The sequence below is a fragment of the Labeo rohita genome, chromosome 20 (genome assembly GCF_022985175.1).
Source record: "Labeo rohita strain BAU-BD-2019 chromosome 20, IGBB_LRoh.1.0, whole genome shotgun sequence".
In the NCBI taxonomy this organism is placed as follows: Eukaryota; Metazoa; Chordata; class Actinopteri; order Cypriniformes; family Cyprinidae; genus Labeo; species Labeo rohita.
In genome coordinates this window covers 1,523,224-1,546,327 of record NC_066888.1, presented here as the reverse complement: position 1 = coordinate 1,546,327, position 23,104 = coordinate 1,523,224, and the positions used below count along the sequence as shown (strand labels likewise).

At 39.9% G+C, this 23,104-nt stretch overlaps 2 protein-coding genes across 2 annotated transcripts; one reads left to right on the top strand and one right to left on the bottom strand.

The window, feature by feature from the left end:
* The first annotated feature begins 203 nt into the window (after nt 1–203).
* On the top strand, nt 204–7,346 carry slc35a1 (solute carrier family 35 member A1). Its single transcript, XM_051137971.1, has 8 exons — nt 204–368; nt 537–714; nt 920–1,079; nt 1,640–1,792; nt 3,219–3,285; nt 3,357–3,533; nt 3,715–3,849; nt 6,170–7,346. Exons 1-8 carry the CDS (start codon nt 359–361, stop codon nt 6,301–6,303), a joined length of 1,014 nt encoding a protein of 337 aa, XP_050993928.1. The 5' UTR covers nt 204–358; the 3' UTR covers nt 6,304–7,346.
* An 18-nt stretch (nt 7,347–7,364) lies between these two features.
* Nucleotides 7,365–22,178, bottom strand: rars2 (arginyl-tRNA synthetase 2, mitochondrial). The gene is made up of 20 exons (XM_051137964.1): nt 22,039–22,178; nt 21,860–21,933; nt 21,282–21,384; nt 20,918–21,001; nt 20,540–20,637; nt 19,744–19,799; nt 19,446–19,529; nt 19,229–19,305; nt 18,989–19,147; nt 17,884–17,990; nt 17,082–17,177; nt 16,916–16,976; nt 16,758–16,834; nt 14,783–14,907; nt 12,424–12,491; nt 12,126–12,235; nt 11,655–11,750; nt 9,831–9,905; nt 7,651–7,714; nt 7,365–7,491 (listed from the first exon to the last, which is right to left on the bottom strand). The coding sequence occupies exons 1-20, from the start codon at nt 22,072–22,074 to the stop codon at nt 7,405–7,407; spliced, it is 1,737 nt and encodes a 578-aa protein (XP_050993921.1). The 5' UTR covers nt 22,075–22,178; the 3' UTR covers nt 7,365–7,404.
* Nucleotides 22,179–23,104: the final 926 nt, after the last annotated feature.

Sequence of the window (23,104 nt, the reverse complement as noted above, 5' to 3'; positions counted from 1 at the left end):
TATCTCGACCAAATATTGTCCTGTCCTAACAAACCACACATCAATGGAAATGTCATTTATTCAGCTTTCAGATGTTGTATAAATCTCATTTTCAGAAAATTGACCCTTATGACTGGTCCTGTGGTCCAGGATCACAAATAATGTGCATGTATTGACTGAGGTTCGCTAAAAACAATCCGACTTTTATTTTGTAATGTCGCCTACTATGTGCGTGTGCACCCGGAAGTGCCCGTGTGTCTTTTGACGGTGGCTCGGACTCTTCTCCATTCGTTTTGGAAACAGAAATGCAGACAGTCGCGTCGATCACAAGATAGCCTATCGATTATTATCACCGCTGATTAACCGACAGAAATCAATCATGGCGGCCGGTAAGTGATCTGTACTGACGAGCTGAGGACTTAATCATGACAGCTAATAATATGGTGCTGTTTGTTTGTTAATATGACAGATTGGTTTGCTCACAAAGCTTTTGTTATATAATGAACGTAATGCGGAGTCGGTGCAGCGATGATGTTGGTGTTTGTGTCGTGTCTCAGAGTCGGTGAGTGTGATCTTCAAGATCTACTGTCTGACTGTCATGACTCTGATCGCCGCCACATACACGGTGGCTCTCAGATACACCCGGACCGTGTCACCGCACCTGTACTTCTCCACCACAGCCGTGTGCCTGACGGAGCTCATCAAGCTGCTGCTGAGTCTGGTGATGCTGGTCAGGTGTGTGTGTGTGTGTGTGTGTGTGTCTGTGTCTGTGTCTGTCTGTCTGTCAGTCAGTCAGTCAGTGTCAGTGTGTGTGTGTGTGTGTGTGTGTGAGTGTGTGTGTGTGTGTGTATGTGTCTGTCAGTCAGTGTCAGTGTGTGTGTGTGTGTGTGTGTGTGTGTGTGTGTCCTCCTCATGTGTGCTGTGATGTTGTGTGACGCAGGGAGTCTGGAGACTTGGGCCGGTTCAGAAACACAGTGGTCAACCACATTTTCAAGAGTCCCGTGGAGCTGCTGAAGCTGAGCGTGCCGTCGGTGGTCTACGCCATCCAGAACAACATGGCCTTCGTGGCCTTGAGCAACTTAGATGCTGCCGTCTACCAGGTATTATGAACACGGTGAATACAAAGAAATACAAAGTCCGTCATCATGTCCTCGCTGTCGCTCTCGTCAGTGATCCGGATGTGTGCTGGACGCAGGCTTATCCTCATATGGTCACACACAAAACTCACATAAACCTCCATCAGCTGCACTGGTTTTTATCCACCTGCCAGAAAAGTTCTTTTCAGTTTTCAGACCGGCGCGTTGAACATCGGCTTCAACGTTTGTGAGCTTCATGGCGTCACGTGTCCAGATCTGTGAAGGCCCACAGGCGTGATGTCTAAGACTGATTGGCTGTCAGTGTTTTTATGGTCCATTAACTCTGAACTGACTTTCCTTTTCAGCTCAGGCAGTAAATCCATCCTGTTTCTCAACTCACAGAGATTTTTTTGATTGAGTCTCACCCTACCTGTTTTTCTTGCTGAATATCCTGTTTGACTGAGATTATGCGAGACCTGAGATTAATTTTCTGCTGACAAACACATTTTTCTTGAGTAGAGGGCGGGTGGAAGTGTGTTTGTTTCGGTGGCAGGAGCTGCAAACTGATGCTTTTTGTGTGTCAGGTGACGTATCAGCTGAAGATCCCCTGTACGGCCCTGTGTACGGTGCTGATGCTCAACCGCTCTCTGAGCCGCCTGCAGTGGTTCTCAGTCTTCATGCTGTGCGGAGGAGTCACGCTGGTGCAGTGGACGCCGCCGCAGGCCACCAAAGTCCAGGTACGTCCACCTGCCCTCACTCTTCAGCAGGAGATCAACACTGGCCACATCTACTGACATGCTTGAAATCAGTAGAGTCTAGATTGGAGCCTCAGTAGTGTTGTACGCTACCGGTCAGAAGTTTAGAATAAAGTTTTTTAATGTTTTTGAAAAAAATGACTCTACTGCTCACCGAGGCTGCATTTATCTGATCAAAAACACAGTGAAAAAGTGAAATATTATTAGAATTCCAAACAGCTGTTTCTGTGTGAATATCTGTTAAACTGTAATTGATTGCTGTGATCAAAGCTGAATTTTCAGCATCATTACTCCAGTCTTCAGTGTCACATGATCCTCCAGAAATCATTCTGATATACTGATTTGCTGCTCAGCGAACATTTCTGATTATTATCAATATTGAAAACAGTTGTGTTGCACAATATTTTAGTGGTAACTGTCATACATTTTATTTTTCAGGATTCACAGATGAACAGAAAGTTCAAAAGAACAGCATTTATTTGAAATGGAAGCCTTTATAACATTATAAATGACTCTACTGGCACTTTTGACCAATTTAATGCATCCTTGATGAATAAAAAAAAAGAGTAATGTTTTTTACTTTACTTCAAACTTTTGCATATTAGACTGATTTCTGAAGGATCATGTGACACTGAAGACTGGAGTAATGATGCTGAAAATTCAGCTTTGATCACAGGAATTAATTTAATTTGACCAGATTTTCACACAGCAAACTCTTATTATAAATTGTAATAATATTTCACATTATTACAGTTGTTACTGTATTTTTGATCAAGTAAATGCAGCCCTGGTGAGTAGAAGAGATTTTTAAGAAATTGTATATAAATAAAAAATAAACAAACAACAACAAAAAAAGAAAAGATAAAACTAAACAGTTGTGCTGCCCAATATTTTTGCGGAAACTGTCATACATTTTATATTTCAGGATTCATGGATAAAAGGAACAGCATTTATTTGAAATACAAATCTTTTGTAACATTATACATGTCTTTACTGACAGTTTTAATCAATTTATTACATCCTTGATGAACAAAACTAGTAATTTACTAACTTACTCCAAACTTTTGCATGTTTGCAAATGTTTCCTAAATGATTTCTGAAGGATCATGTGACACTGAAGACTGGAGTAATGATGCTGAAATTCAGCTTTGATCCCAGCAATCAACTACATTTGAACTGATATTCACACAGAAAGCAGCTATTTGAAATTGTAATAATATTTACTGTTTTTATTGTATTTTTAATCAAATAAATGCAGCCTTGGTGCGCAGAAGAGACGTGTTTCTAAAACATTTACGTTTTTGAGCAGCGGTGCTGATTTATAATGTCAGTTGTCATTTTGGTCAAAGCATCTCTGTGGTAAGTGTTTTCTCCGTGTCTGAACTGAGGACGTGTCGCTGTGATTCAGGTGGAGCAGAACCCGTTCCTGGGCTTCATGGCGATCGCGGTGGCGGTGCTGTGCTCCGGGTTCGCAGGTATGATGCGTTCAGTCGTGTCATTAATGCTTTCTCGTACGTAGCGTTAGTGACTCTCTGTTTTGGATCAGGTGTGTACTTCGAGAAGGTCCTGAAGAGTTCAGACACGTCTCTGTGGGTCCGAAACATCCAGATGTACCTGTCAGGAATCGTCGTGACCCTCCTGGGGGTCTACATGACAGACGGGGCCCAAGTCTTGGAGAAAGGCTTCTTCTACGGATACACGCCGTGGGTCTGCTTAGTCATCTGTGAGTAACGTCTGCTGCGTGACTTTTATCTCTACTCCCTGAAGTCGCGTGAGTTAACAATAAGGCTCATTGAGCACACACACGTCCTGCCCATATAAACACACGTCACAGCTCCCATTGTATTGAATTGAATGCCGCTCAAGTGGTTTGACAGGTTGCTCTCTCTGCTTGCTTCCTGCAGTTCTGGCGAGCGTGGGAGGAATGTACACGTCTGTGGTGGTGAAATACACCGATAACATCATGAAGGGCTTCTCCGCGGCAGCCGCCATCGTCCTGTCCACCGTGGCGTCCGTCGTTCTCTTCGGCCTGCAGATCAGTGAGTGCATCGTTCGGTCGGGCCGTCTTCTGATCAGCTGGTCTGCATAGTATACTGTCATGCTACATGAGCCTCTAACCTGTACACGGCACGTTCCAGCGCGTCGTTCGTGCGGTACTGCTGCCGTCAAATCACAAAAAGACACCAAAACAAAGAGGAAATGATGTGCATCATGCCAGTCTGATCATTCATATCATGATAGGAGATCTGGTTTCCTCCTCATGGCTAAATGAGTTGTGTTTTCTGATGATACTCAGCATTCACAACCTCAAAACATCAGTTTCCAGTAGCTCACAGCCCTAATGAACGTTCATTACGCATGACAGGCTCAGTTCATTACAGATTCTGTGATGCGGATCCCAGTATTCAGACATTATGCGTGATAATCGTATTCTTTATGAGTTGTTTACAATACAATAACGGCCCATTAGTTAATATTAGTGCATTAACTAACAATGGGCAATATTTATACAGTATTATAGGTTATGGTTAATGAAAAACACATCAGTATATTGTTCTTTAAGGCAAGACAGCACAGCTGAACAAACATGTTAACTAATAGATATCACTGAACTTCCTAATTAATTAGGAGCAAAATTTTCGGCTGTTTTGCTTTTTTTTTTTTTTTTGAAAAACCTACTTTTGCAAACTAGTCCTGGGTTTTCCACCCGACTGGAATCAAACCAGGATGAATATCAGTAATTATCAAAAAAAAAAAAGTGAACCTTTTCAACTCACCGTCACAAAAGGACACCAAAACATCTGGAAGGGGCAGGACCACTTTTACTAAAATGCGGAATGAGATATATTCACCAAACTCACAACGCGTATGTAAGAGCTCAAGCTGAAGTCACATGAATAAAGTCTTGGAGCTTGGCCACTTGGTGGCGCTATAAGGGGAAAAAAACAAAAACGGCCATAACTACACACCCGTTTGTCCTATGGACTTAAAAATTGGTGCGCTTGGTCCAAGGCGATGCGTATCTCAAAAAACATGTCCGCCATTGGACAAGGCTAACGGAGGTCGACTGGCCACTTGGTGGTGCTGTAAGAGGGAAAAAACATAAAAATGGCTATAACTGCACAACCATTTGTCCTGTCAAAATGAAAACCGGCCACTGGGGGAGTGATATTGCATTTTTCAAGGCTGTAAACCAGTGGTTCTCAAAGTGTGGTATGAGGTGGTTCTCAGGAAACCTCTAGTGGTATGCAGAGGAATCACTAAATTAAATATAAATTAATGTTAAAACACCATAAAATGTAATTTAATCATTATTTGATTAAAGTTTTTATTATATATATATATATATATATTATATACATACATACATACATACATGTACAGTATTTATTTAACTTTTAGGTACAACACATTTGAATTTAATCATTATTTAAGTTTTTTATTTACCTGTTTGTAAGCACTGTACAGTGTTAATGTTCAAACTGTGTGTTTACAATGTTAAAGTGGCTGACAACAACAAATATTCTTATTAGGAATAAAGAGCTGTAGCTGAATAGTTATACACTACTGTATTTTAATGTTGGTCATTATGCTGGTACTTGGAGAGACAAATATTTTCTGAGGTGGTACTTGGTATAAAAAGATTGAGAACCACTGCCATAAACATTGTAAACGTTGGGCGGTTTTTACACATATGCATTCTGGACAACTTTGCCTGTAGACCCACTGCTGTCATTCAAACCGTTTGTTAAATGATTGAGAAGATGTAAAAAATCAACTAGTCCTAGGTTTTTTGTTTAATCTGGGAAAAAAACACTGCAGTACAATTCTCTAGACTCTCTAGGCCAATATAATTATCAAAAAAAAAAAAGCTATTACGGGGCTGTTTACGAAAGGGGCTTGTCCAAAAGTACACAAAATCCTATAAAGCCTAAAGGAAACTTGCTGAGCACATACAACAGGTGAAGCAAACATGCAAATTTTTCATGGGATCAAACCACAGTTGATGCTATAACAGTCATAAATGTTATAAAACATAATATATCTATGGTAAATGACCTGGATTTGCCAAAAATGCTTTTTTTAATCATTGATTTAGGTGGTTACAGCGTTGCTAAATAATATCTTTTTTCACATGTGCTTAACTTCCTTAAAGCGCTTGCAGCTGTATGGCTTGTTTGACCTTGTTGACATATTAATGTTTTCTAATATTGACAGATACAACTGGAATTTAATGATTAACTAGGATGTTTTTGTGTGTTTAACATTGTTAGTTCATGTTCACTCATGTTGACAAGTGTAAACCTGTGCTGAAGTGTTTTTGAGGAGTTGTGCTCACTCACTCTTTGCTCTCTGCAGCGGTGACGTTCCTCTCCGGAGCACTGCTGGTGTGTGTGTCCATCTACCTGTACGGGCTGCCCAAACAAGACACCAGCAAACTGCAGAAGGCCAGTACAAACAAAGAGGACATGCAGAAACTCATCGCGGTCTGATAAAAGAGCTCGGTGGGACAGAGACACTGACCGGCACATCTCTGACCCTGTGTGCCGCTGATGGAGCGCTGCTCTGTTGGACAGGGACTGACTACACTACATCAGGAGGAGAGAGAGGCGTTCTGATTGGCCGGTGCTGGTGAAGGACTCTTGTTTTTGTTTTGTTTTTCTGTATAATTTCATTTCTAGGTCTTGATGCAGAAACACTGATGCCAAACCCTATACTGAATGTACTTCAGACAGGTTTTTGTTGAGATTGCCAATGTTATTTGTTCAAGTGTTCTTAAATATTGATGTAAGTTGAACGTAAGGATCCTTACGGGTCTGGAGAGTCATTTTAATGGCAGAGCAAATGTTGAATCATGTGTTTAGGGTACGCCTCGTCATCCGGGACTGTTTCTGTATGTATTTATGACGCAGAGCTTCAGTTCACTCTTATGGCCAGATGTGTTTGCACCCAAACATCTGACTCCACAGATGTGATTGATTCGGCGCAGCGTCCTCATATTTAAATTCATATGTAATAACATATTTGATTACATGTGCATTACATTTATTCCATATAAAACTTTATTTGACGTGTTTAGAAAAGAAGAAAGACACTGCAGAAATGTCACCGGAGCTGCTGACAACATTGACGCCACATTTCAAAATCTAAAAATGTACAAAAATGTGTAGAAAATACTCATGTTTCATCTGAGCGGTTCATAATATGTGAGTAAACACAGGCATCACAGCACTGCGCTTCAACTGAGAACGTTGGATTCGGCGGTTTACATGACTAAAATGTTCCTGAAGATCTGCTCTACCTCTTTGTACTCAGTTTGAGCTCGGATGCAGTGCGAACGATCAATGGGTAATGTGGTTGTCAGTGGTTTGGAAATGAAGGTCCAAGCCATCCAGCGCTGATACTGAAGGTCCTCGTGTGCTGCCAGCAGCACTACAACACACTTCTCTGTCTGATACAGGACAAGATGGCATCTAGACATCTTGTTCTCAGTGTAACGTCATTTAAAGTTGGGCAATAAACACATAAAACATGACACTGTGTTTGACCAGGAAATGAAAAAGAGTTTTATTTAAAGATTAACAAACAGAAATTTACATTTTCTCCACCGGTGTGATACCCAGAATCCTCATGCCGTTGGCCAGAACCGAACGGACGGCGCTGAACAGACTCAGTCGGGCCTGAGGACACAAAGATCAAGCATGACTATGGAGATTTCTATCTTTTGTCGTAAGCACATCAGTGCAGTAACACTCGCCGAGGCCTTAATCACAGCACACAATGAATGCGTGCGATCTAAAGCAGACTTTAATTAAAGCAAACTGTAAACGTGTTTTTACCTGAGCCACGGCCGCTGAACTTCCCTTCACGGGCAGCTCTCGATGAGCTGAGGCCGCAAGGTGACTGAAAACACAAAAGATGCCATCGAACAAACATTCAGACCACAAACATTTCAGCCTAGTTATACCAGCAAAACTACAGTGCTCTGCACATTTTGCATGGACACATCTACATTGATCCAGATACACATTCGAAAACTTCAGAAAGTGTTTTGAAGAGGTTTTCCCAAGTGGACAAATGTGAATGTGTTGTAGGCTCGTCTGTGAAAACAGCTTATTTGAATCAATGAATCGCGTTTGGTCACGTGACGTATCGCACCAAGAGATATGCGTGTTTATTCCAGTGCCTGTCATGTACTCTTTCACAGTGTTTCTAAAAGTAAATTGTTTGTGCAATCTAAATATTACATGCCTGCAGAGACGGCAGAAAACGTACGCGTTATTGCTCTTCCGTGGCAAAAGATTATGATAGTTGTGTATTTAAAGAAGTCCACTTCCAGAACAACAATTGACAGATAATGTACTCAGTCCCTTGTCATCCAAGATGTTCATGTCTTTCTTTCTTCAGTCGTAAAGAAATTATGTTTTTTGAGGAAAACATTTCTGCATTTTTCTCCATATAATGGACTGATATGGTGCCTCGAGTTTGAACTTCCAAAATGCAGTTTAAAAGTGAGGAAGAAGGGTCTTATCTAGCAAAATGATCGCTTGTTTTCATAAAAATAATGCAATTTATACACTCTTTAATGTCAAACACTCATCTTGTCTTACTCTGTCTGGACTGTTTTTGTTCCGGTTCATGTCAGTTAGTGTATGTCGAAAAACTCCCATCTCATGTTCTCCCTCAACTTCAACATCGTCCTACATCACTGTTTTACCTTTTTTGTTTGATCTTGTTTACATGTCTTCTTTACATGTTCATGTTGCAAAGACTGTGTCAGTACTTCTGCAGCGATGTAGGATGATTTTGAAAAGATTTTTGAAGTTGAGGGAGAAAATACGATTGGAGTTTTTCGACATACACTAACTGTCTTGAGTCAGAATACACAGAGTTCAGGGAGAGAAAGACAAGATGAGTGTTTGAGATTAAAAAGTATTTAAATTGTGTATTTTTTTTTAATGAAAATAACCGACGGTTTGGCTAGTTAAGACCCTTCTTCCTCGGCTGGGATCGTTTACAACCGCATTTGTGATCGTTTGAAGCCGCATTTAAACTGTATTTTGGAAGTTCAAACTCGGGGCACCATATCAGTCCATTATATGGAGAAAAATGCTGAAATGTTTTCCTCAAAAAATGTCTTTACGGCTGAAGGAAAAAAAGTACATTATCTGTAAATTTTTGTTCTGAAAGTGGACTTCACCTTTAAACCATATGTATTTCTGTCATGACAACTCTCAGAGGGATTGGTAATGTACATGACAATGTAAATGTATTTGGTCTTGGTGGAACAGATCTGCTACGCTGCTGCAGCAGAGCAAGTACCGAGACCTTCTACTCCCAATACATCCACAACATGCTGTCGTGAGCATGTAAGAAATACTGCTGCTGCACATATAACATGAATAACCCCCATAACATACATGAATCACCTCGTAGAAGATCTGTACAGGTGGAGCTGGGGGAGGTGGAGGGTTTCTGAAGCATGCAGCAAAACTGCTACAGCTAGCACTAGTCATATATTTGAATACTGAGCAGTGAGCTCATTGGCTACTGATACAGGAGAACCAATCAGCTGTGCCATGTGATAATGATGTCATTAGGTCAGATTGAGTTGGACCTATCAGACTGCGCCATCTAGAGTTTCGTGCCAGGACTCTGTATTTATATTCTGAACCTCAAATGTCATAATTAGAAGTGGGAAACTGTGCGTGTGTCAGTGAGAAAATATGTCAGATTCAGTAAACGTAGCATCTGTATTGATGGTACATTTATTAAACTAAATGATTTTTTTTTAAAATTACAATAAAACTATTGCAACGAAATGTGCATTCTCTGTTCATCATTTTGTAGATGCTGTGACAAATGTCATAATTATGACTTCCCAACTTATGAAGAACACAGCAGGTGAAGATACACGGCTCCATCTCACACATGTAATCACAGCACACCCGTCCTCCTGCTGGAGCGTCAGCCGCTCTGTGAGACGATCTAAGAGCCGTGATGAGAGACGCGCCTGTACCTGAGAGTCATGAGGTAGTTGACCAGGTGTCGGGGCTGCAGCTCATTCGCCGACTGAAGAAGCACTTCATCATATCTGCAAACCATCAGCACATGAGTGTCAGACTACGCTTCAGCAAAGATACAATTACAAAACAAAGCCATGTACTTTTAAGACTGTACAATTAGATTTTCATTTATTTTGGTTAAATGTTAAAGTAAACTTGACATGTTTATTCAAGTTTACCAAAAAAAAATAAAAAATGCACACTGGTTTTAAACATGACTGTTAGTCGTATAGATCAATTCAGAGTAGACGTCACAGTTATGTCACTTGCAGCTGCGCGCGGATAGCGGTTGCAGAAAAACACTGGTAACAAGTGGAGGTAAACAGGTAAAATCCATGGAATAAGAGGAAAAAAAAATGTGCCTTTTAATGTCAAAATCAGAATGCAAATAATTTTTATAGAACACCGTCATCAGAGACGCCATTTGAAGCTAAACACAGATGTTTAAAAGGACATATGGATGAAAACTTCTCTTATTACTCTACTTTTAAAGCATATTGATTTAAACAACAGGTCTACATAATATTCACATATGCTGTTCATAGGGGACGTATTGTATCAGCCCTACAGTTACAGCATGAAATATTATTTAAACCTAGTACTATTAACATTTCTACAGAACATTTAATCTGACAATTCTGACTTTTTTCCTCACAAATGCAAGTTTCTATCTCCTAATTCAGACTTTATAACTTGATTTAACTCAAAAGTAGTGAGTTTGTCAATTCTGAAGGGAAAAAAAAACAACAGAAGTGTGGGATATAAACACTGAGGGGAAAAGAAAGAATGATGAGTTTTTTTTCTTATTATAATTGTGCGATATAATCTTGGAATTGCGAGAATAAAGTCAAAATTCTGAAATATAAAATCAAATTAACCTTTTTTTTTTATTCTTTTATTCCATGGCTCCATAGACCGCCACATGAAAACCGTCATTTTTTGTCATCAGATAGGCTCCGCCCACAACAAAATAAATACAATCTATAACGTTTTTAAAACAAACTATTTTGTACCATATCCATGTAATTCTCTGCCTGCAAATGCTATCTCACTGGGGTTTTCTGCAACCATGATGCACAGATAATTGGTCTATAAAAACAACACTGGTCAATCTGTCAGTCGTCCACTCTGAACAGCTCTGCACTGGGATTAGTGATGAATAATTAACCACGGCCACTGAATTACAGAAACGGAACACACAACTGAGGCAGTAGAGAGGAGCGCTTTCAACAGACCACTTACACCACACCTCAACACACTGTTCAGATGTTTGATCTCAAGACGTTTATCACTGACTCATTTCTTATGCATCTCATCACAATCCTCTGCTGCTGTTCCAAAACATCATTTTATGTCATTATCAGAGAGAGAGAAGTTTGAGTGTGTGTTTTCGGTAGATAACAGAAGTAGCTGAGAAAACACTGAACTGGTTTAGTCATTTTCATCCTATTTTCAGTCATATTTGTTTGCTTAATCAGTGTCTGTGTGTGTTTTCGTTCATTTACTGTTGTCAGCTGTAAGGACCTGTAAGGAAGTAAGTGAAATCATTAGGTGTGATAATGTGGAACTGTATTGTGGTCAACAGACCTGGAACTACTTCACAGCTGTGCATTTTCCCAAAACATAACTGCTGGCTGGAGTGACATCATGTGTCACGTTATTGATACAATGAGAACAGAGGAGATAAAGCAAATGTTGAGCTGTCAGAAAAGCTTCCCTGGCTTCTGTTATCCAGGCTTCTGTGTGTGTGAATGGCATGTGATGAAGGTGAATCTCACCTGAGCAGGTGCTGGAGAAGCGAGACACTTCTGCCGTCCACCAGAGGAGAGACGTCACAGCAGGACTGCGTCTCACTCGCGTGTCGTCTCAACAAACTGCGAACAAAAAACGCTCCATCAACACGCCTGAAAACACTCACGAGCAGATCATCCACAGTCTGAGCCGCTGCTCCAACGCGCTCTCATTCTGACGGCACCCATTCACTGCAAAGGATCCACTGGTGAGAGTGATGGAATGGCACATTTCTACAAACTCATCCTAAGCTTGGATGGCCTGAGCGTGAGCACATGTTCATTTTTGGGTGAACTATTCCTTTAAGTGAGATGAAGTGATATGAGACAGAAACTGAGACAGAAATCTGACATGAAGATGCAGTCATGAGACTCAGATATTGTGAGAGGTGGATTATAAACGTGTTTGAACCTCATAAAATGAGTCAGTGGTTTCACACCGTCCGTGTGTGTGTGTACCTGCAGAGTCGGGCGTGTGTGTACTGTAGAAACACACCCGTGTCCCCTTGAGCCTGCAGGACTTTGTCCCAATCAAACTTATAGTCAGACATCAGCGGCCCTTTAAAGTCCTGACAAACACACGATAAACATCAGCGCACTATAAAACACACTCAGTGTGTACACGTCATCAGTATCAACATGAAATCAAGCATAGCCAGATAGATTACAATACATCACACCTTTAGTAATGAATGCAGTCAGTCAGGCTTGAGTTTACAGAGGAACCGGTCCCGTGTGTGTGTGTGTGTGTGTGTACCTGTATGATTAAAGCACTGATCCCAACCGTCTCTGCCGTCTGCTCTGGATCCTCCAGCTCTTTTGAAGCTACACAACACACAAAAACAGCATCAGTTATCCAAAAACCAATCACTCATACTGGAAGTTTCATTTGAAAGATTCCTTTTTTATGAAGCTGGTTTCATTCACTCAAGAGATATTTTATTGCCGTTTTATCCCTCTGGTTTGTGTTATTAGTCATGTTAGTTTACTTTGTAAATAAAATGATTTAGAAATGAATGAATGAATGGAGTTTGTAAGTCTTTCTGAGGATTCATTAAAACAACTGGATGGATCACACTTTTTTTGTTTTTTTTTGTTTTGTCATTGTTATACAGTTGAGGTCATGAGTTTACATACACCTTTCAGAATCTGCAAAATGTTAATTATTTTAGCAAAATAAGAGGGATCATACAAAATGCATGTTATTTTTTATTTAGTTCTGACCCGAATAAGATATTTCACATAAAAGATGTTTACATATAGTCCACAATAATAATATAAAGTAGTAGTTGAATTTATTAAAATGACCCTGTTCAAAAGTTTACATACACTTGATTCTTAATAATGTGTTGTTTTCCTGAATGGTCCACAGCTGTGTTTTTTTTTTGTTTAGTGATAGTTGTTCCCACAAATTCTTTGGTTTTTCAGCATTTTGGTGTATATTATTTATATACACCAAATTATATTATTATTATATATATACCAAATTATATTATTTGATCCCTTTCCAACAATGACTGTATGATTTTGAGATCCATCTTTTCACACTGAAGACAACTGAGGGACTCATATACAACTATTACAGAAGGTTCAAACACTCTCTGATGATCCAGAAGGAAAAATAATGCATTAAGAGCCGGGGGGTGAAAACTTTTGAACAGGATGGAGATGTGTACATTTTGCCTAAATATCATATTGTTTTCATTTAGTACTTCAGAAGCTAGAAAAGACAGTTACATGTTTCCCAGAAGACAAAATAAGTTAAATTTACCCTGATCTTCAAATTCCAAAAGTTTTCACCCCCCGCTCTGTAATAGTTGAATATGAGTCCCTCAGTTGTCCTTAATGTGAAAAGATGGATCTCAAAATCATAGTGTCATTACTGGAAAGGGTTCAAATACACAAAAAAGCTGAAAAGCCAAAGAATCTGTGAGACCTGTAAAACTGATCAGGACAAACGAGACTCAGGAACAACTATCACTAAACAAAAAACACAGTTGTGGATCATTCAGGAACAACACAGTATTAAGAATCAAGCGTATGTAAACTTTTGAACAGGGTCATTTTTATAAATTCAACTACTATTATTTTCTCTTGCAAACATCTCTTATGTGAAATATCTTATTCAGGTCAGTACTACATAAACAATAACATGCATTTTGTATGATCTCCCTTATTTTGGTAAGATAATATTGTAACGAGTGCGGTGGGGCCGAGAGTCGTGAGAGCGGAGCGAGGCTGGTGGAGTTTAATGATAATGAGCAACACCTGCGTCACTCACCGTCTCAAGTCCCACAGAGTCCCACTGCCACAGAGGCAGGAACTGGCAAACATTTAAAGACTTTAATAATAAAATATACACAAAAGTAAAGCGGCAGCCCTTCATGGATGATCTTCCGCACACAAAACACAAAATAAAGTCCAGGCCTGGTCCTCTCTCGTCTTCCACTGCCGTCACTCCTCCTTTTATCATTCCTCCATGGAACTTGAGACCGGTGAGTGGCGCAGGTGTCGCTCATTATCATTAAACTCCACTGGCCTCGCCCCACTCATTACAAACATTTTACAGATTCTGCAGGTGTATGTAAACTTTTGACCTCAATTGTATTTTTTAGCAACAGACCCTTTTCACATACTGTTATGTATGTGAAATATGTCTTTATTTTTTGTACATTAATTTAATGGTTAATTACTGAAACTTTTCTAACACAATGGCTGAGGAAGTAAATTTGACATTTTTCTCTTCTGATGTAATTAATCTCTCTAACACATACTTTCCTCTTTTTGAAAGTCACAGAAATGCTATAGTGGATTTTTGCTTTTTCCTATTGGATCAAACTGAAACGAACTCAAATTGAAAAATGACATTTGTTGTAGTTTCCATTCACAACTATAAAAGTTTACCAGCTATGACAACTGATTCTGAAAACCCTAGAAATGTGAAATGGATCCAATAAAAATACACTAATTTATAAAACCGTAATTATTGAGCGTCACCCATGAAAAGCAGACATGAAAGCACTGGCGTATAAACTGTGAGTGTGTAGATCTCTAGGCTGTGATGCAGATGATCAGTTATAGTTATCGGGGTTAGTCAGTAAGTGTTTTTCTCTCACTGCTGGAGTGTCTCATGTTGTTGAGCATCCTGCTGCACGCCTCCTCCAGCACATCCTCCAGGAACACCACCTCCCCTCGCCGCGTGCTCATGCCCTGCACCAGCCCGAACGCCACATGAACACACCTGACATTCACAAAAACACATTAACTCTGCAATTCTTTTTTTTTTTTTTTCAGTTTAACTTCAACACAGCATCTCCTGCTTTTCCAGATTTCCTCTGCCAAAATCTTTTTTTTGGTAAACATTTCTGGTGATGACATTTGATCTAACAGTATGTCTAATGACCCCTTATGTGTTAGCCAAACACAAATCAACTAACAAAATCAGTGTACATTAGTGAAGGAGTTAATATAACATGACAAAACAAGGGGAAATAACTGTATATGCTCACTACACAGGAACAGGACAGATGACTGTCGTTGTGCCGTCACACCCACGATAGTTGACTGACATGAGCGTTTTACCTCAGATCAGCTGTCACAGTCCGACCTCTTTGTTTCGATGCAGGAGCAGGGATGTAAGTTAGACAAGGATATCTCTGATTGAGCGACTGAGGTGTTGTGTTGCTGGATGTAATAGTGAACATAGTGGTGGGTTTTTTATGAATCTTTGCGATTGCCTTTCTAAATAAGATGCTAGTTAACAAGTTTAGCAGCTAAGCGTGGCTGAAGTAAACAGGCTCGTCACTCCACAGAGAGAAGAGAGGGGCGGGGCGAGCAGAGCTCATTAACATTTAAAGCAGCCTCGACCAGAATGAGATGATTTTTGCAGAGCTGATTTTGACAAGGTAAAAAGGGTGTTATTTACACAACCATTGAGAATTTTTAACCAAAGTATATTAGAGACTTTTCATTAAGACCCTAAAGAATCATATCAACTTGTGGAAAATGGGCATCCGATGACCCCTTTAAAAAATTGTATATTTTATCAGTTTACACGCATGTAATCATTGACCAATATTTAAAAAACCATAAACATGACACAGAGAACTGTGAACATGTGATTGTGTTGAAATATTAACTTAAAATCTCAGGGGAAACCTTAAGAAAGTAGTTTATATCTAAGAGGTTCGTCATGGATGCATCATTTGATCTTTTAAAAGTTAATAAACTCCCCTTCATTGGGTTCAAGTATTAATTTATTTATTTAATTTTGTCAATTTTGTTTTATTATGGTGACATCATTGTATTTTTTTTGTTTATGGTTTATTAAATAGGTTTGTTTATTGTTTGTGAACTATGTTCACCCACAACAAATGTAAGAACAAACATTTAAAATGTATGTTTACATTTACTCCTAAATAGATAAGAATAAAAATTACATTGAAAAAACTAAAACGTTAAACGGAACGGATACATGAAAATTACTATAACACACAACAAAATTACTAACAAATAATGTAATAAAAAAGCTGATTTAAAATATTACTAAAAATGATCATATTTTCTCGATATTCAAATTACACTGGGTTAAACTATCAAGCTTTTATTTTGAATAAAAACTACAGTTTCCATAATCACTCAAACAACTGAATCATTGAGTCATTGAAACAAAGTGAATCATTTACTCACTTGATTCATTCAAAACTGTGGATTCATTCAGTAACGAACCACTGTGTGTGCTGATCAGAAACGCTCAACAACAACGTTTTTTTTTTGAGAAACTGAGCAAAATGAGACAATATTCACAATACTGTCTAAAATGTAACTCAATATTAACTTCTTGTTTATTGAACTGTTGTATAAAATCAATATCACAATTGCAATGGAATCTCAGGATGGGCCAGTGTGTTAAATGCATTAATAATTTAAGCGTGTTATTTTTATGCGTTTTTAAAAACATTTCCTTCCAAAATCATTGTAATGACCAGAAATGTACATTTCAATCATGAAATTAAGAGTCATGATTACATGTTGACTTTAAAAGCAACGTCTGTATGCTCTGTGTGTGTGTGTGTGTGTGCGTGTGTGTACCTGTCTGCCCACTGGTGTCCCATGGCTTGCAGGATTTGAAAGAGCTGCTGGAAGTGGATGGTCTGACTCTTATCTGTCTTAAAGAGGGAAGGAGGACTGAGCTGGTGCAGAGAGTGAAAGAGTCGTGTGGTTCGTGAGTGATTTCAGATGATTCTTACCACATAGATCATCTCATCAAAGCCGAACCTATGCTTCCTGTACAGTGCTGCTGCAACGTCTCTGAAACAAACAGAAGGGACAGGTGTCACGCCAGGAGACGGCTCTTTACGACTTTGCAAACTCAACACGTGTACATCCGTGGCTCAGAGGGATGCCGTGACACACCTGGTGATGTAGAGAGACGTCCCGTCACTGCGCACCAGTGTGGCGTAAGACGACATATCGCCCGTCCCGGACAGATCCACCACACCCGTGCCCTTCCTGTTCAACAACCAATCACAGTCAGTCACCACAACCAAACCAGGCTAGTGTACAAATCTCATTTGATCAAGTCTGACTAATAAAGGAATAGTTCACACAAAAAATGTGACAAAAGTCCATAATCATCCAGTGAAAAAGTCCATCTCCTGTTGTCTCTCAAATCAAAATCCAGCCACATATTTGTTTAGACCTGTTGTGTAAACAGTGCTTGATGCAGATTTCTCACCTGATTCAGACCAGACCAGTTTTTCACTGGAAGAAGTGTTATTATGGATTATGGACTCAATGTCTTTTAGTTAAAAACATCTTATGATGGATTTGTTTCAGCTTTTGTCTTCTCAAGATGTGAACTGATGGACTGGAGTGGTGTGGATTACTTGTGGATTATTGTGATGTTTTTATCAGCTGTTTGGACTCTCACTCTGACGGCACCCATTCACCGCAGAGGATCAGTTGGTGAGACAGTGATGCAATGACACATTTCTACAAATCTGATGAAGAAACAAACTACATCTTGGATGGTCTGAGGGTGAGCACATTTTCATTTTTGAGTGAACTATTTGTTCAAGTTTACTAGATTGTTTATGTTAAAAACAGTGTCCTAATACACTGAAATGTTAAACAGAATTCAAACAGAGAAATCCTAAATTTAGTGTTTCTGGAGTTTCAGGTTTCATTACTGTCAGAATGAGAGGAGGTGTCGTACTCAGTGGTCTTTAGGAGTCCTCTGGTCTTCAGCTTGTCCAGCACATTCTGGGTTTGGTGGTGATGAAACGCCTCTCCAGAGTAATGGTCAAAGTGAACTCCTAAACGCTGAGACAGAACAGACACGTCAGACGCCGTGAGCGTTTAGCATACGTTAATACTGCCTCTACATGAATCCTGTTCTTCTCCTTTAGATATCGCTCTATTTACTTGACAGAAATCCCGTTGATTAAATCTTTCAGCGCTTAAAATTTGATCAAATTCCAACAATATGTGATGTTTTGATGCTCAGTGATGTGGCGTGACAAGATCACGTAGCACCTGAATTCAAAAGACTACTTTTATACATTCATCCTTTTTTCACTTGTTCTTCCTCAGCTTTTCAAGTGCAAATCTCTACAGATTCTTAAATCAACACACGCAAAATGAAGATACAAGGTCTTGCTTTCTGAGAAACTAAAAATTGCGTTCATGCTTAAAACAAGAACAAATATCTGCTAACGAGCTCTGAAGGATCAACTCAATTCAAAGAGAAAATTTTCATTCCTCATTGACTGTGTTCAAAATGTCAGAAAATAAGTAAACATCTCAAGTAAATGCATCTTGATGTAGTTCATGAGACTTTTTGTTTGAGTGTTGAATATTACACATGAAAATAAACAGAATTTAAGAGTTTATTGTTCATTTCAACCATTCTTTAATACTTTAGTAATGTATGACTGGACAGGGTTCCTAGCATTATTTGAGATTTAAGAAAAATCAGCATGCACTTGAAATACGTTCAATATGAATCAGTCTCAAATATCCAGTCAAATTTAGCATACGTTCATGTGAAATCAGCAAGCATGAGTCTTTTTAAGTGTGCATAAGAACCCCTGAATGAAAATGTGATTTTAAAATGTGCATAATTGAATGCATTAGGCAAAGGTTGAACATCTACAGTTTTGCATTAGTTAAAATGCACATTAAGGTGACGAGGCAGTGCTTCTGCATAAAAGACGAACGCTCAGAATTGCACACAGTTCCTCAAACACAGCTCTAGTTTTGAGCGCAGGCACTCCCTGATATGAACACGTAAATCCCTCACGAACGAGAGCTGACAGTACCTCATAGATGCATTTATATTCGTCCACCGTGATCTCCCGAAACTGTCTCCAGAGCGCCAGGGCCTGATTCTCGCGCCGCTCCAGACGTCTGAAGAACTCCGCAGCGGCCGAACGCACGCTCTCATCCCTCTCTGCCTCGCGGTTCACCTGAACATACACCTGCAGCCCACAGAAAATAAACAATCTGAGCGCGTGCAACTACATCCAGCCGGGGCCTGCGCAAACGAAACTCAGACGGACCTCAAACAGATGCTCCAGCGGCCGCCTCCTCAGCTTCTCTTGGGAGCCGAAGCGCTCAAAGCCTGCGCCCAACAGACCTGCAAACACCATCCACATTCATCAAGCACAGACTCGAACCAGGCTCACTGACAAACAGCATGCTCTTTTTCAGGAGTATATGTAAGTCATATATAACATATTGACTTCTCTAGGTTAATCATGGTAACGGGTAACTTACCAAACTGCATTCCCCAATCACCCAAATAATTGACTCGAATAACCTCTTTCCCCAAGGCCTTCTTTAGGTTGGCAATGAAGTTTCCTACAGAGCAAATCATTATGTGGAAAATATTTTGAGTTTTGAGAACAACTGTTTTATTAAAATCATCAGTTCAGTTACAAACACCATAAATAATCAAGCTAAGAATATCCTGTACACCAGTACTCCCTCTGCTGGTGACACAGGGAACTAGTTCAACAGAAATGCATGGCTTTTGACATTTAACATAACTAATTTAACAGAGCAATGACCTTACCAATTATAGTGGAGCGCAGGTGTCCGGCATGAAATTTCTTAGCGATGTTTGGAGAACTATAAGCAAAAAGAGAGTTCAGTGTACGACACTCAATCAAAACGCGCTGTACACTAACACGTCTGCTATTCACTGCTTTCACAAGACAAAACAAGGCTTTCCTTCACTGCACAACAGTTATTCATACCTAGTTTGTACTAAGTACTAATGTACTAAGACAGGTATTAAAATGCCAAATTCAGTGCACACCTTACTGATGCTGACTACTATATATATACAGTTACAATCAAAATTATTCAACCCCCTTGACCTGCAAGACATTTTGACAGTTCAACCAAGACATCAGTAAACTATTATAGAAAGTTGATTAATACACATGTGAACAATTCTGAGAATGTAGAGCTAATAAAATAATGAAAAACCCTACAATCATGTTCAAAATGATTAAACTCCCAAACATTACATTTTGTATTCTTTATAACCTCCAATAAATGCTATATATATATACATATATATATATATACTTGTTTGTATAACATTTTTCATGATTCATGTCATGTCATGTTAAGCATTCCAGAAAAGTCTTACTGTTTTCAGTCACTGAAATACTGTGGCAGGTGCAGTATATGGATCACAAGCGCCCAAAACCTGCCGTTTTTCACATATTGCAGAGATGATCTAAGTATTCTTGGCTTTACACAGGTGGAGAGTTGACAGGCCTGTGCTGCAGTTCTGTGGATGTTTCGTCCTTTAGGTCTGTGTGTCCTGCACATGACCGACAAACTATGAATGAACCCACCTGAACTCCACCAGCGTCCGTCCTCCCCGCAGATGGCGCAGAAGTTCACTCTTCACGCCGAACCCGTCCGGATCTGAACGCAGCTGCTCTAAGACTTTCTGAAACAGAAGACAACAGAGCGTGACACATCCAGACACTTCAATTAGAAACGAAAGCACGTTAAACGTGTTAAAAATGAAACAGATGCACAGATGAATCACTGACATTATGATCTATGATATGCATTTAGAAAATAAAACTTTCATATGCAGCACTGGCTTCAAGCTGTCAAAGCACAAAAAGACAAACATGTTACTGTAATATGTCCACACAATCTGTCGCACAGCCCGGGGTGGAGTCGTTATACACACGAACAATGAATCTGGAGCGTCTGTTCACCTGTGCCAGGACGAGTTTGTTTAATCTGAAGTGAATCACTCCTCGACCAGCGACGACCTCCTCCACGACAGCATCCCGTCTCATCTGGAGCAGAGAACAGAGCCATCACACAAACACACACACATCCAGAATGAGATGCACAACCAAAACATATTGGGAAAAAAAACAAGAGTCCTCATACGGCCATTCACAAAAACATTTCATGAGCTCTTCAAAACTGACGTAGCCTGTAGCGTCACATCTGTAACGATAAGTTTAATAAGTGTTCCTATGAACTTGTTTGCATTTTCTCCAATAATTCAGTCTTCGTTAACTGTCTCTGCTTCTGTCTCTATGTCAGTGCTCCTCCACGGCACGGCCTCACCTGATCGGCCAGAGCTTGTGTTTTGGTCTGCAGGTCTCCATCAGCAGCCACGGCTCCATTCTGCACCAGACTGTTCACCGACACGCGCAAATCAGCCGCAGACCTGAGACGGCAAACCCACATCAGTCTGACGGAGCAACCAAACCGACTGACAGTCGTATAATGTGCTGGCTAAAATCAACAAGCAGTGTTGGGGAATGTCACTTTTAAAAAATACTGCATTACAATATTGTTTTACTTGGTTACTTTCAATGGAAAGTAATAATGCATTAGGTCAATTTTTGCATTGGGCTGGGCTTGCTTATTTATTTTACTAATAATAAACCCCCCAAAAGTCTATTTTTGGCAACTGTAAATGCCCTTTCACACCTACAGTGACATGAATAAGCCTCAGGTTGAATTTGGGAAAACAAAGTGTAACGTGAGTTACTTATATGAAAAATAAGTCATGTGTTACTTTGCTAGTTACTTGGAAACAAGTAATCCGATTACTGACGTTACTTGTAACGCGTTACTCCGCACACTGCCTGTAGTGTGGTGGTTTATACGGTGAGCAGGTGTTTGAGTGTCGCTCTTACTGTTTCTTTGACACTGGCACTGCGGAGATGAGCGGTATAAACACATCTTCAGGCAGCTCACAAACCTTCGCGAGCTGCAAAACAAGTATAGCGATGAGCTGCGGTCGTGTGCTGCTGTGTGTCAGAGTCCGACTGAAAGTACTGAAAGTACTGAATGTACTGAGACTGACTGACTGTACCTGCAGCGCGACGCTCCTCCTGAAGAAACACGCCATGAGCGCGCACTGACATCAGCAGCTCAACTCACACAATCCTCATCATCGTGATGAAGGGTCATTGATCAACAACGTGTGCTCTACAGTAAGGACCCGTCTGAAGTCAGACACTGTCATTACTCCACGCGTTTTCAAAATAAAAGTCACCAGCGTTTCCAAACACTCGTGAGAGAAAGGTATATATATATACAGTGTTCGAATTGAGGGGGGGCTGGGGGGGGTCCCGGACCTCCCATAAGCATTAAGGGACCCCCCCATAACACCCAAAAAATATACTTGGGGGGTCCCCTGGTTTTTCAATAAAACTATAATACTTAAAACATAAAACTAGTGAAAATGAAAGGTTTCGATTGCTGTATTTAGACCTGTTTACGTTAAATCACATTTTATTTCTACGCTTAATTTGGTTTTGATTTTCTCAGTATTTAGAGCACCCTCAGATTCCAGATATTCAAATAGTCGTATCTCAAACAAATATTGTCCTATCATAACAAACCATACATCAATGGAAAGCTTGTTTAACCAATCACAGGGACGACTCGTGGTTTTGTTGCATTATTCACAGACGACTCTGTTGAGTTTAGAACGCAGTGACCAATCAGAGACGCTCAGAACAATCATCGTTGAAACCTGGAGTTCGCGGATTCCCTCATTATAAGCAACAAAGTGCAGATGTAGGAACTATGTAAGAGATTTATTTATCATACAGTGTATGGACAGCTTCACTGATTATAGAGGAGTTATGAGTGCTTAAAGTGCCCCTATCATGCCATTTTAAAGGTTGCTGATATTGTTTTAATAGACTCCCAAAACAGGTTTACATGTATGCAAGGTCAAAAAACACTTCAGTTTTCTCCAAAAATAGATTTAAATTTACCCCATTTCTAAATGATTCGTAAACGACTCGTGCAAAGCAGTTCAAAGAATCAGTCTCTCTAAACCCCTCCTTTCCGTGAGCCCTCGCTGCTGTGATTGGTCAGATGGCGCAGTCCTTTATGATTGGTCTACCGCGTACGGTGTGTCGGAAACG